Below are 12048 nucleotides of genomic sequence, written 5' to 3' on the forward strand. Positions count from 1 at the left end.
GGGATTTCTTTGGAAGGAATGATGCTAAAGCTGAAACTCCAGTACTTTGGTCACCTCATGAGGAGTTGACTCATCGGAAAAGACTCTGATGCTGGGAGGGATTGGAGGCAGAAGGGACGACAGAGGATGAGATGGCTGGATGGCATCACCAACTCAATGGACATGGGTTTGGGTAGACTCCAGAAGTTGGTGATGGACAGGGGGGCCTGGTGTGCTGTGATTTATGGGGTCGCAAAGAGTCGGACACAACTGAGCGACTGAACTGAACTGAGAATTAGGAGTAGAGCCTGAAAATGTGATCTGAAAATGTGATTGAATTGCTGCAATTTTATGATAAAATGTAAACAGATGTGGAGTTGCTCCTTATCGATGAGCAAAGAAAGTGGTTTCTTAAGACAGAATCTACTCCTCGTGAAGATGTTGTGAAGACTGTTGAAATGACAACAAGTTAAACTTAACTGATAAAGCAGCATCAAGATTTGACAGGACTAGCTCCAATTCTGAAAGAAGTTCTACTGTGGGTAAAACACTATCCAACAGCATTATATGCTACAGAGAAATCATTTATGAAAGAATCATTCACAGAAAACATCACTGTTGTCTTAAGAAATTGCCATGGCCACCCCAACCTTCAGCAACCATCACTCTGATCAGTCAGCAGCCATCAATACAGAGGCAAGATCCCCAAGCAGTAAAAGATTATGACTCACCGAAGGCTCAAATGATTAAGTAACAATTTTAGCAATGAAGTACTTTTAAATTAAGGTATGTACATTGTTTTTTTTTTAAGCCATAATGCTATTTACTTACACTTAATAGACTATAAAATAGTGTAAACATAACTTTTACATACATTAGGTAACCAAAAATTTCATGTGACTTGCTTTATTCTGATATTCACTTTCTTAGCAGTGGTCTGGAACTGAACTTGTAATTATCTCTGAGGCACATACTTTGTGATTTTTTTCCTTTAATATAATCAGCATATTCAAATTCAATTCTTTTCATACTTTGCAATCTTAAGTTTCTCTAGCTTAAAAACACATGGATTTTTAGCTAATTTAATCATATCATTACATCTAAGATACTTGCATTAAGAATATCCATATTAGCAACCTGATATGCTGGAGAACCTAATACTTTCTGAGGAAGTCCTTTAATTGTAATTTCCATGAGAACCTAAGAAAGACAAAAGGTTTTACAGTATATTAGTCATATTCACTATAGTTTTAACTATTTATTATAAGTAATGTTCACTCATCAATGTAAACACATTTTTATTAGCTTAAAACATTCAAGTACAGAAATACAAAAAATAAAATAAAAATGTCCTTCCTTATCTCCAGGAATAATCAATGCTGTCAGTCTGGAGTTTTAGACCTAACTTTCCATATAAAGTACACAAAGAACGTAACTTCCTGAGCTGGCTGTCATGTATCTATTCTTTTATGACATTATTGATATTATACCATGAGATACTTTGAACTTTCTTCACGTGACTGTGAAACAGTTTTCAGTCTACATAAACATATTCTTAAGTGATAAAACAAATATGCATAGCTTATTCAAACTTTTTAAAAACTAATGGTTCTAGAGGCTATTTTTAATACTACAAAAAGAAATTCTGCAATCAATTATGTACTCACTAGCGCCAGAAGCCAATATTTAAAGGATTTCTAACTAAAAGCTGGATCTAAGACACATCTCTCAAATGTGACAGAGCCTATCAAACTGCCATCCAAATGTATTATTACACAAGTATTAACCTGAAGTATGTAACAGTGACATGACAAAATTATTAGTGAAAATGGTTTCACATACTCTCATTTTGAACAGAAACTAAAGATAATTATGCATTCGTAGACACATTTACTTTGTTCCAGCCCACAGTGCTCTGCATTTATCAACTCATTTAATCATAAACTACTACTATATCTCTTCTTTACAGAGAGGCAAGGGAGTAGATGAAGTGTCCAAGTTCACTCAGTCAGTAGTTAGGCTGAGGTTCAACCTCATACTAGAGCCTGGCTCTAACCACTATCCTCTACTGTCACAGCAGATATCACTGTCATGCACATAAAGGAAACAGACTCAAAGTTTATGTAAGGGTATGGTTTGTTCCATCTGGAGATTATTTTCGGAAACTCACTATTACAAAAAGTATTCCCAATTTTCTTTTTCTTTTCTCTACTATATAGGTCACTGTTAAAATGGAAAAGCTCTACAAGATTATTACTAGGTATTTTTTCAAATGTACAAAGTAACAATTAGTGGAGCTCAGCAATCTTGTTATAAAATTAGTGTTCATCTGAGTTTCTCCAGTTCAAGTTTCACGCTTATCCCATTTTCTCTGTATAGCCAATGCTTTTTCTCATCACATTGGAAGATTTTTGGAGTTGCCATTGTCATCATTTACTTTATTAAGGTTTTAAATGACCACAAAACCAATGGGACAGCATTTATTTCAGGGTTAAATTGCTGATAAATACTTGATATAAAATGTCTCCCCAAATCTTGATCTGTGCTAGTACCTTCAAAATAAAATTCAATTTCAGAGTATGGTTTTAAAATTTTAGCACACAGGTATTGTACTTACCAGTGTTTTCAATACAGGAAATACTTCTGAATTCACTATGCTTTCCAAAGATTTTAATAAAAGAGTCAAAACTTCAGAACCTGGTCTCTCTTTTTTGTTACCTATCCAAAAGCACAAGAAGGGTTATAGTTCTAAAGATGTATCTTTAGGAGTGAAAATACAGTAAATTCAGGAGTAAAAATATATACTCAGAGCTATTAAAAAGCAATTTAAAAAAATAGTGATTTAATAGAAGTCTAGAACATACAATAAGTGATTTTAAAATAAATTTTATATATGAAAGCCAAACAATTCACTGACTGCTATAAAAGTCTTAATCACTACAGTGCTTACCTGATTCAATAACTGACTTCACCAAGCTAATTAACTCCTTCCAAATAGCATTAATAACTACATCTGCCAAACAAAAAAAAGACTTTAGAATGAAGTAGATATAATTACAAAGGCTCCCCCTTTTATGCTTACACTATAGAAATAAACTGAGCAATACTTTGAAATACAATTCTCCTTGTAATAGTCAACATTTTAACTCAGTTTATAATATACTATTACCTCATTTCAGTTTAGAGAAAGATGTTTTCAAATGGACTGATACACTCTGGGTAATTTTTTCTATCAACCGTATTTTCTGTTATTGAACATTTTTAATTTTTGATACAAGGAAAAACCAAGATTCAGAAGGATATCTGAAAGCCACTAGAAAAAAATCTTCCAGCAAGTTAAATAGCAAACTATCTTATTTTTGAAATGTGTCATTATTTGATAGGCTTTAGAACACAGGAGGTTTAGGTATAGACACTAAAATCACAAAGCCCAGGTTTGAATCATAGCTCTAGCACTTACTACGTAACCAGGCAAGTTACTTCTCTATACAACACAATCCATTATCTGCAAAATGGGCTAACACATAAGGTTACTATTAGGATTAAATGAATTACATATAAAGCTCTTGCAGAACAATCTAGAAGCAAGTGGCACAAGATAAATATTTACTATTTTCTTTTTAAACACAAGTTTAAGCAATAAAAATCTTCTCTTAAATATTCACCAGAAGCATCTTTTCCAACTGCAACAAAGCTATCATGAACAGCAGTGATAAGTGTATTTGAGTGTTTGGAGAAAAAAGAAGAGCTGCTGATTAATGGATGTTCAAGCGGCTCTAGAAGAGAAAAAAAAGACAAGTTATTCAAAACCAAAGCTTTATGAAATAAATTTCCTAATATAAAATGTTAGGTGGTCTGCTATGTTTTCTATTAAAAGACATAAAATTTCTTCAGCCCAATTAACAGTGTTCTGAATTGTTTTGATAATTGAAATTATTAAAAAAAAATTAAATACCTAGGCTCAGTATAAGTTTGTTTTGCTTAGCAAAACTCACAACTTCTGGACCCAACAAAAAATGAAGTAACATTTCAAGCCCCAAAAGTTGTATAGAGGGGATTGTTGCCATTCCAAAATTTGAATTCAAGTTCATCCGAGGGGTTATGGGAGATCCATATGGAGAAGCACCTTCAAAAAACAAAACAGCTAAGTTATGTATGATTAGTTACTGAAATATGTTTTACTTCATTTCAGTGCAATGTACCTTTAAGACTAAATAATGTGTTTCTCAAATAAAAGTTGAAGAGTTTTTGTTTAAAGCCCATAACAGAGTTCTTAATACTAATCTTACTAAGGACTTCCCCAGTGGTCCAACTGATTAGACTCTGTACCCTAGCAGAGTGCAGATTCGATCCCTGATCGAGGAAGTTATAACCCCAAAACAAAACTAAACATACCAGGTTAAGAACAAGATTAGAGTCTTACACACAAAAGAAATGAGTGTCATACACCATTTAAATGAAAATAAATCTCAGGCATTTACCTATACCCTTAAAATATTTATACGCAGGTATTTCTAAAAATATAAAATATGACTCAGAATAGACGTGCTACTTTTAATAATAACTCTGAGATTCTAAAAACAAACCTAAGGATCTAATGCACTTCACATAATGCCATGGAAGAAAGTTGGTCTTATCCAACTATAATAAAGCAATGACAGCAGTAGACAGTAACTGGATTCTTTACCACCTGAGTCACCAGGGAAGTCCTAATACATACAGAATACAAAGCGATTTTGATATGGGAGACAAAATTATGGGACTGATTTTATGTAAATTACATGGAACAAAAACTTGATTCAAAGTCTTTAAAAAAAAAAAAACAACAGCAGGTAGGTCTACCTCTTACCTTTGTGTACTGGGGTCACAGGGTTTAAACCTGGAGTAGCTACACGAGATGAACTCCCTTGAGGTGAAGCATTAGAATCAATGCTTATTGTGCTTTGAATCAGAGGTACACAAACCTATTGGGATTAAGAAAAAAAGAGACAGACGGAACTGTATCTGTGAACTGCATAAATGTCATTTTTTAAAAAGTCTTACAAAATACAGTTAAATTTCCTTAAGAAGCAGTATAAATTATCTCGGTATGTTGAAATTTTATTAGCCTTGATGCACAAAGTAGAAACTGAAATCTGGAAAAGTGAAAAATATTTGCCCTAAACATATATTATTTATAAATTTCAGTATTACATTCCAGATGGAAAATTATACACATAAAGAGCTTTTACAAATAACATATATTTGAGTTTTAATGTTCCTGGCAGATAGACCATTTTAAGCTTTTTAAAAAAACACCTTAAAAAATATGAACTAAGACAACTTCAAGCTCATTTCTAAGATTATTCCAAGACCTGTCAAATCTAGCCAGTAAGTAGATTATGCCAAGGAATGGATGGGACAACTGGGTAAGATTAGCCTACAAGGAGGGCATCCCTGGTGGTACAGTGGTAAAGAATCCTCTTGGCAATGAAGGAGAAGCAAGAGATGGGGGTTCAATCCCTTGGTCATGAAGATCCTCTGGAAAAGGAAATGGCAACCCATGGAAAGAGCCTGGTGGGTTACAGTCCCTGGGGTCAGAGAGTCATACATGACTAAGCGACTGAGCACACACAGCCAACTAGGAACTAAGAATGGTAGAATTGGGGAAAATTATGATCCCAATCACATTTTAGCAATCAATGTCCAGTTTTAATTAGTTCATGCTTTAAGCTGAAACTCTAATACTTTGGCCACCTGATGCGAAGAGCTGACTCATTTGAAAAGACCCTGATGCCAGGAAAGATTGGGGGCAGGAGGAGAAGGGGACGATGGAGGATGAGATGGTTGGATGGCATCACCGACTCAATGGACATGGGGTTTGGGTGGACTCCGGGAGTTGGTGATGGACAGGGAGGCCTGGAGTGCTGCGGTTCATGGGGTCACAAAGGGTCGGACACGACTGAGCAACTGAACTGAACATGCTTTAACAAATTTAAAAACTTCAATATAGTAAGCAATTAAGCATTTAAAAAGAACTTGCTAAAAAAAAACCCAAGTATACCTGAGGAAGAAAAGATAAACGAATTCAGCAAGGTATGCATGATACCAGGTGAACACACAGAAATCTGCTGCACTTCTATTCAGTAATATCATCAGAAACGGAAAGCAAAAAATCCCTTTTAAAATCACACAAAAAAATACTTAGGAATACTCTTGATCAAGGAGGTAAAATTCTTTTATTCTGAGAACTACAAAACATTAATAAAGGAAACTGAAGATGATTTAAAGAAATGGGAAGGTCCGCGCACAATTACTGAGCCTGTGCTCTAGAGCTCAAGTGCTCCAACTACCGAGTCCCGTGCCATGGTCTATGCTCTGCAACAGAAGCCACCGCAACTAGAAGTCCGTGCAGCACTGCAACAGAGTAGCCACCGCGCCTCAAAACTAGAGAAAGCCCAAGCAAAGTAATAAAGAACCAATACAGCCAAAAATAATTAAAAATTATACAGACAAAAAAAAAAAAAAAAAAGAAATGAGAAGATATCCCATGCTCTTGCACTGAAAGAATATTGTTAAAATAGCCATACTACCCAAAGCAATTTAATGGGATTGCTATTAAATTAGCCATACGGAACCATCCCAGAATTGCCAAAGCAATCCTGAGGAGAAAGAATAACACAGGAGTATAACCTTCCCAGACTATTACAAAGCTACAGTAATCAAAACAGTGTGATAACTGGCACAGGAACAGATATATGGATCAATGGAACAGAATAGACAACCCAAAAATAAACCTTGTGGTCAATCAATCTTTGACAAAGAAAAGTAAGAATATACAATAGTGAAAAGACAGTCTCTTTAGTAAGTACTGTTCGGAACAATCAATGAAGTAGAACACTCCCTTACACCATACACAAAAATAAATTCAATGTGGCTTAAATACTTAAATGTAAGACAGGACACCATAAAATTCCTAGAAAGCAACACAGGCAAAATACTTGCTGACATAAATTATACTAATGTTTTCTTAGGTCAGTCTCCCAAGGCAACAAAAATAAAAGCAAAATAAAACCCCCAAATGGGACCTAATTAAAAGTATTCAGTATAGCAAAGCCCCAGTAGAGTAAAGGAAGGCATAACAAAATGAAAAGACAATCTACCAAATGGGAGAAAATATCTGCCAAGTGATGCAATCAACAAGGCTTAACTTCCAATATGTATGAACAGCCCATACAACTCAGTAATGAAAACCCAACTGAAATGGGCATAAGACCTAAACAGACACTTTTCCATGTCTATAGGCACATGAGAAGATGCTCAGTTTCATTAACTGCATTAGAGAAATGCAAATCAAAACTATAAGGAGGTACCATCAGTCAGAATGGCCATCATTAAAAACTCTACAAATAACAAATGTTGGAGGGTGTGGAGAAAAGGGAACCCTCCTACAATGTCAGCCAGAATGTAAATTGGTACAGCCACTATAGAAAATAGTATGAAATTTCCTCAAATAACTAAAAACAGAGTTGCCATCTGATCCAGTAACTCCATTTCTGGGCATCTATCTGGACAAAACACTATACTTTGAAAACACACATGCACCCCTATGTTCACAGCAGCACTATTTGTAATAAATAGCTAGGACATCGGAGAAGGCAATGGCACCCCACTCCAGTACTCTTGCCTGGAAAATGCCATGGACAGAGGAGCCTGGAAAGCTGCAGTCCATGGGCTCGCTGAGGGTCAGACACGACTGAGCGACTTCACTTTCACTTTTCACTTTCATACACTGGAGAAGGAAATGGCAACCCACTCCAGTGTTCTTGCCTGGAGAATCCCAGGGACGGGGGAGCCTCGTGGGCTGTTGTCTATGGGGTCTCACAGAGTCGGACACGACTGAAGTGACTTAGTAGTAGTAGTAGTAGCAGCTAGGACATGGAAGCAATGTAAATGTCCATCAACAGATGAATGCATTAAAAAACATGGTATATGTATACAACAGACTACTGCTCAGTCATAAAAAAAGTGAAATATAATAGCATCTGCAGCAACATGGATGGACCAACATTATCGTATCAAGTGAAGTCAAAGAGAGACAAATACCACATGGTATCACTTATACGTGGAAATAAAATGACACAAATGAACTTATTTTCAAAACAGACTCAGAGACACAGAGAACAGACTTGTGTTTGCCAAGGGGGAGGGCAGGTGGGGGAGGATTGGACAGGGAACTTGGTTGGCAGAGGCAAACTGTTAAATGCAGGATGGCTAAACTACATGGTCCTACTGTAGAGCATAGGGAAATATATTCAGTATCCTGTAATAAGGGAAAATATGAAAATATGTAACTAAATCACTTTGCTGTACATCAGAAACTAATACATGTAAATCAACTACACTTTAATAAAAAATAAAGGACTTCCCTGGTGGCAGAGCAGATAAGAATCTGTCCCCAAAGAAGGGGACATGGGTTCAATCCTTGGTCCGGGAAGATTCCACATGCTGTGGAGTAACTGAGCCCATGTACCACGATTACTGAGCCTGTGGCTCTAGAGCCCGTGAGCTGCAACTACTTAAGTCCACTCGTCTAGAGCCTGTGTTCTGCAATGAGAGGCCTCCGCAATGCAAAGTCCACACACCAAAGAGGAGCCTTGCTTGTTGCAACTAGAGAAAGCCCATGCAAAGCAACAAAAATCCAGCATAAAAATAAAATTATTAAAATATAAATTAATTAAAAATAAATAAGAGTAGTTATCAGAGCTACCCTTTTTTACTTAGACAAAATAACAAGTTTAAATGCCAGCAAGGATATCAAGGAATACATTCATGTGTAACAATGAAAAGCTGCAAGGGTATTAAATGATTGGTTATCACTACATAACCTAGAAAGAGATTTAAAAATTAGAATTACTCCAACTTTGTATCATCTACCCAGTGTAGCACATGATTCCTATTTCAGTAATGCTGACTCTACTCTCAATTATATTCCAAGTCATATGCAATTCCTTTAAAAAAATCTGTCATAACGCCTCTAGAATAAGAACAGACATATGAGTGTCTACTGATTAAAAACGTTGTAGAGGTCCATTTCAGACAACTGGCGAATATCCTTTAAGGAAAATGACCTCAAGTTCTGTGTCAGGGTGAAAAACATTTTTTATATGTAACATGGTCCGCTGGTCTGCTAAGCACTGAAAGTTAAGACTGATAGGATTTTAAGAACATACTATTAAAAAAATACACATCAAGTATCATAATCAACACTTGTAATGTTACCTGTTCAAAATTAGCAGGAAGATGAGGTCCTAGTCTCATCAACAAATACCACCAGACTTCTAGTTTTGTCAGCGCTAGAGTTTCTGTTCTCACGTGGATAGAACTCAAAGGCTGCATCAACAACTTCAGTCTTTTTGCACTACATAGTATTTCTTAAAAGAAAATAAGCACCCAAGTAAAAACACTGAAGAACTAAAGATTAAACTTTAAGAATGACAGCATGTAATCGAGAATTTAAAAATTTTTTAATCAGTAGCTATTCCTATTTGCCCCAAAATTTTCATGCTGACAAACTCTAGTACAGTTAGGTCACAATACTTAAGACTTATTAAAAAATAATATTTATTAGATACCCTCCGCCAGGGCTGATTTTCCCACCATTCAGCAATGTCTGCAGTATTTCTGTTGTTCCAACTGGGAGCTAGGGATAGAGAGAGCTACTGGTACCTAGTGGACTGCATCTAGGAATGCTGCTGAACTTCCACTGACACACAGGGCAGTTCTTCACAACAAACTGCCCAGCCTAAAGGCTAAAATGTTCAGTAACTCTAACTGCTTGAGTATTCTCATTATCCCCATTTTACAGATCACAAAATAGAGCATATTTTTTAACCTCATAAAAGGCTGTCATTTAAAATTTCTATTAGTTTTTTCAGTTTTTATTGAAATTTTTTTTTACAGCACTGCTTCTATGTTTGGGTTTGTTTTTTGGCCACGAGGCATGTGGCATCTTAGCTCCCCGCCAGGGATCAAACCTGCATCTCCTGCACTGCAAGGCAAAGTCTTAATCCCTAGACCACTAGGGAAATCTCAAAAAATCTACTAGTTATTTCTTTTGTCAAACATTTTAACTGTTGGTGCCATGAGACTTAGGAAATCTAAATATTCACATTTATTTAGAATTAGGTGTCTACTTTTGGACTACTTTAACTAGGCTCCCATTTAGCCACTCTCCCAGTGAGATTTAAGCAGAAGTCTATGTGGAATTTCTGAAACGCTGTTTATAGATTGTTGACTCTCCGGGAAGAAGTTCATTTTTGCCCCTTCTGCCTTCCCTCCTTCCTATAGGCTGCAACAAAGGCATATTGACAATGATAAGAGAAAGACAAGCATCTGATTCCTTAATGAGTTCATAAATACACAGTATCAGTCAGACTCTCTAGATCTTGACCTATTTCAAATCAGATAGCATTTTATTGATCTTATTTAAGTCACTGCCATTTTATTCTTTAACTCAAAGATCTATAATTTCAGTAGAGTTAATCCTCAACAATACAATACCTCACACTGAAAGCTCATCAACAAAGGTGACATTTCCAATTAAAATATATGCCTGCCAATATTTTCAATAAAAGTAGTTGTAGTTAATGCATATAATGCACATTTTCAAAGGGAGCAAGAATTATTAATGGCCTTTGCAAGGGAAAACAGGATGAAATCAACATTACTTAGCATATCTTATAAACTATCAATTATATCCAAGATTAACTACAGTTACATCGGCAGACTCATACTTCTCACTTACGGGAAAAATACTTTCTCATACATATATTAAACACTTTCAGTGGACAATAAAAAGATAAGGGTAAGAAACATCAAAAGGAATCACTCCTATATATTAATGTTAACCCACTATTAGGTGCTATTCTTAAAGGTCCCGAAAAAAAATTTCTCTGTCACTGATACCTGTATTCCACAGCAATCACAACTGTTTGCTATAGTTTACTCGTTTTGTGACTTTTGATAATACTTAATCGCTCTGGAAGTGTTAATACTTACCATCTGAAGTCTATTATGATAACTGAGAAGCACATAAGTGCTCAAGTAAGTGCTGGAATGTACTAAGAAAACCACAAATGGCATGTCACTTTGTTCAGTTTTTGAAATAGTGTAAATTTTATACCTATGATTTTCAATAATGCCTGGCCTTTACAAATTCTATTGTTAGCTACAAATTTATTCCCCTAAAATACTCAATGATAGATAAATATTCAGTATTAAGTAAAAAAAAAGAGATCATAAAAGCTTTTTCATCTTGCTTAAGTAAAACTCATAACAAAAATCAGTCTTAAAATATTACTTACCTGGATTTAAAGCAAAATTATCTATTAAACTCTTCCAAGCAATAAAAGCTATTTTTTTAATCATGGGTGCTCCACTACGAAATCCCAGTTCTTCCAGCTGTAATAGAGAATTAATGAAACTCCCACTTCGATGCAAGGTCTAAAAAGGAAAAATCATTAGGAAGTTTTTTACTTGCCTGAAACAATTATAGGCACTATTAACATTCATTTGTCTAATGTATTCCAATAAAAAATACACAGGATAGAACATTAACAGTCACAAGTGATTATATTCCACATATAATCTGAATGGAATATAAATAAAAAACTGGCTTAGAAATTCACGAAAACTGTTAAGAAAGCCACTAGAGCTAATAAAATACTTTCAGCAATGTTGCAGGGTACAAGCTGTTGTTTAGTCGCTAAGTCTCGTTTGATTCTTTTACGACTGCAGCTTGCCAGGCTCTCTGTACAGAGTACTAGACCAACACACAAAAATCAGTTGTTTCTACACAAAAGCAATGAACAGTCTAAAAAGCAAATTAGGAAAGCAATTCCATTTATAACAGCACCTAAAAGAATACTTAGAAATACATTTAATCAGAGATGAAAGACTTAATCTAAAGGCTACAAAGTACTGTTGAAATTTGAAAAGACCTAAATAAATGGAAAACCATTCCGTGTTCATGAACAGGAAGATTTAATATCATTGTAATAGCAATATTATCCAAAGTAATCTACAAGT

General features: G+C 35.3%; 1 protein-coding gene across 8 annotated transcripts in view; it reads right to left on the bottom strand.

Moving 5' to 3' along the window:
- The window catches only part of RIF1 (replication timing regulatory factor 1), a 57510-nt gene that overhangs the window by 33886 nt on the left and 11576 nt on the right, over positions 1 to 12048 (bottom strand). For 6 of the 8 annotated variants that reach the window (XM_069577592.1, XM_069577591.1, XM_069577590.1 and 3 more), the window contains exons 9-16: positions 11325 to 11463; positions 9241 to 9392; positions 4829 to 4943; positions 3935 to 4105; positions 3645 to 3755; positions 2930 to 2992; positions 2597 to 2697; positions 1093 to 1179 (exon numbers count right to left, since the gene is read on the bottom strand). In XM_069577592.1, the coding sequence (XP_069433693.1) occupies positions 1093 to 1179; positions 2597 to 2697; positions 2930 to 2992; positions 3645 to 3755; positions 3935 to 4105; positions 4829 to 4943; positions 9241 to 9392; positions 11325 to 11463 (939 nt within the window). The remainder of the gene's footprint in view (positions 1 to 1092; positions 1180 to 2596; positions 2698 to 2929; positions 2993 to 3644; positions 3756 to 3934; positions 4106 to 4828; positions 4944 to 9240; positions 9393 to 11324; positions 11464 to 12048) is intronic. The other 2 variants (XM_069577589.1, XM_069577588.1) reach the window with 1 other exon arrangement.

This window comes from Ovis canadensis, chromosome 2 (assembly GCF_042477335.2).
Source record: "Ovis canadensis isolate MfBH-ARS-UI-01 breed Bighorn chromosome 2, ARS-UI_OviCan_v2, whole genome shotgun sequence".
In the NCBI taxonomy this organism is placed as follows: Eukaryota; Metazoa; Chordata; class Mammalia; order Artiodactyla; family Bovidae; genus Ovis; species Ovis canadensis.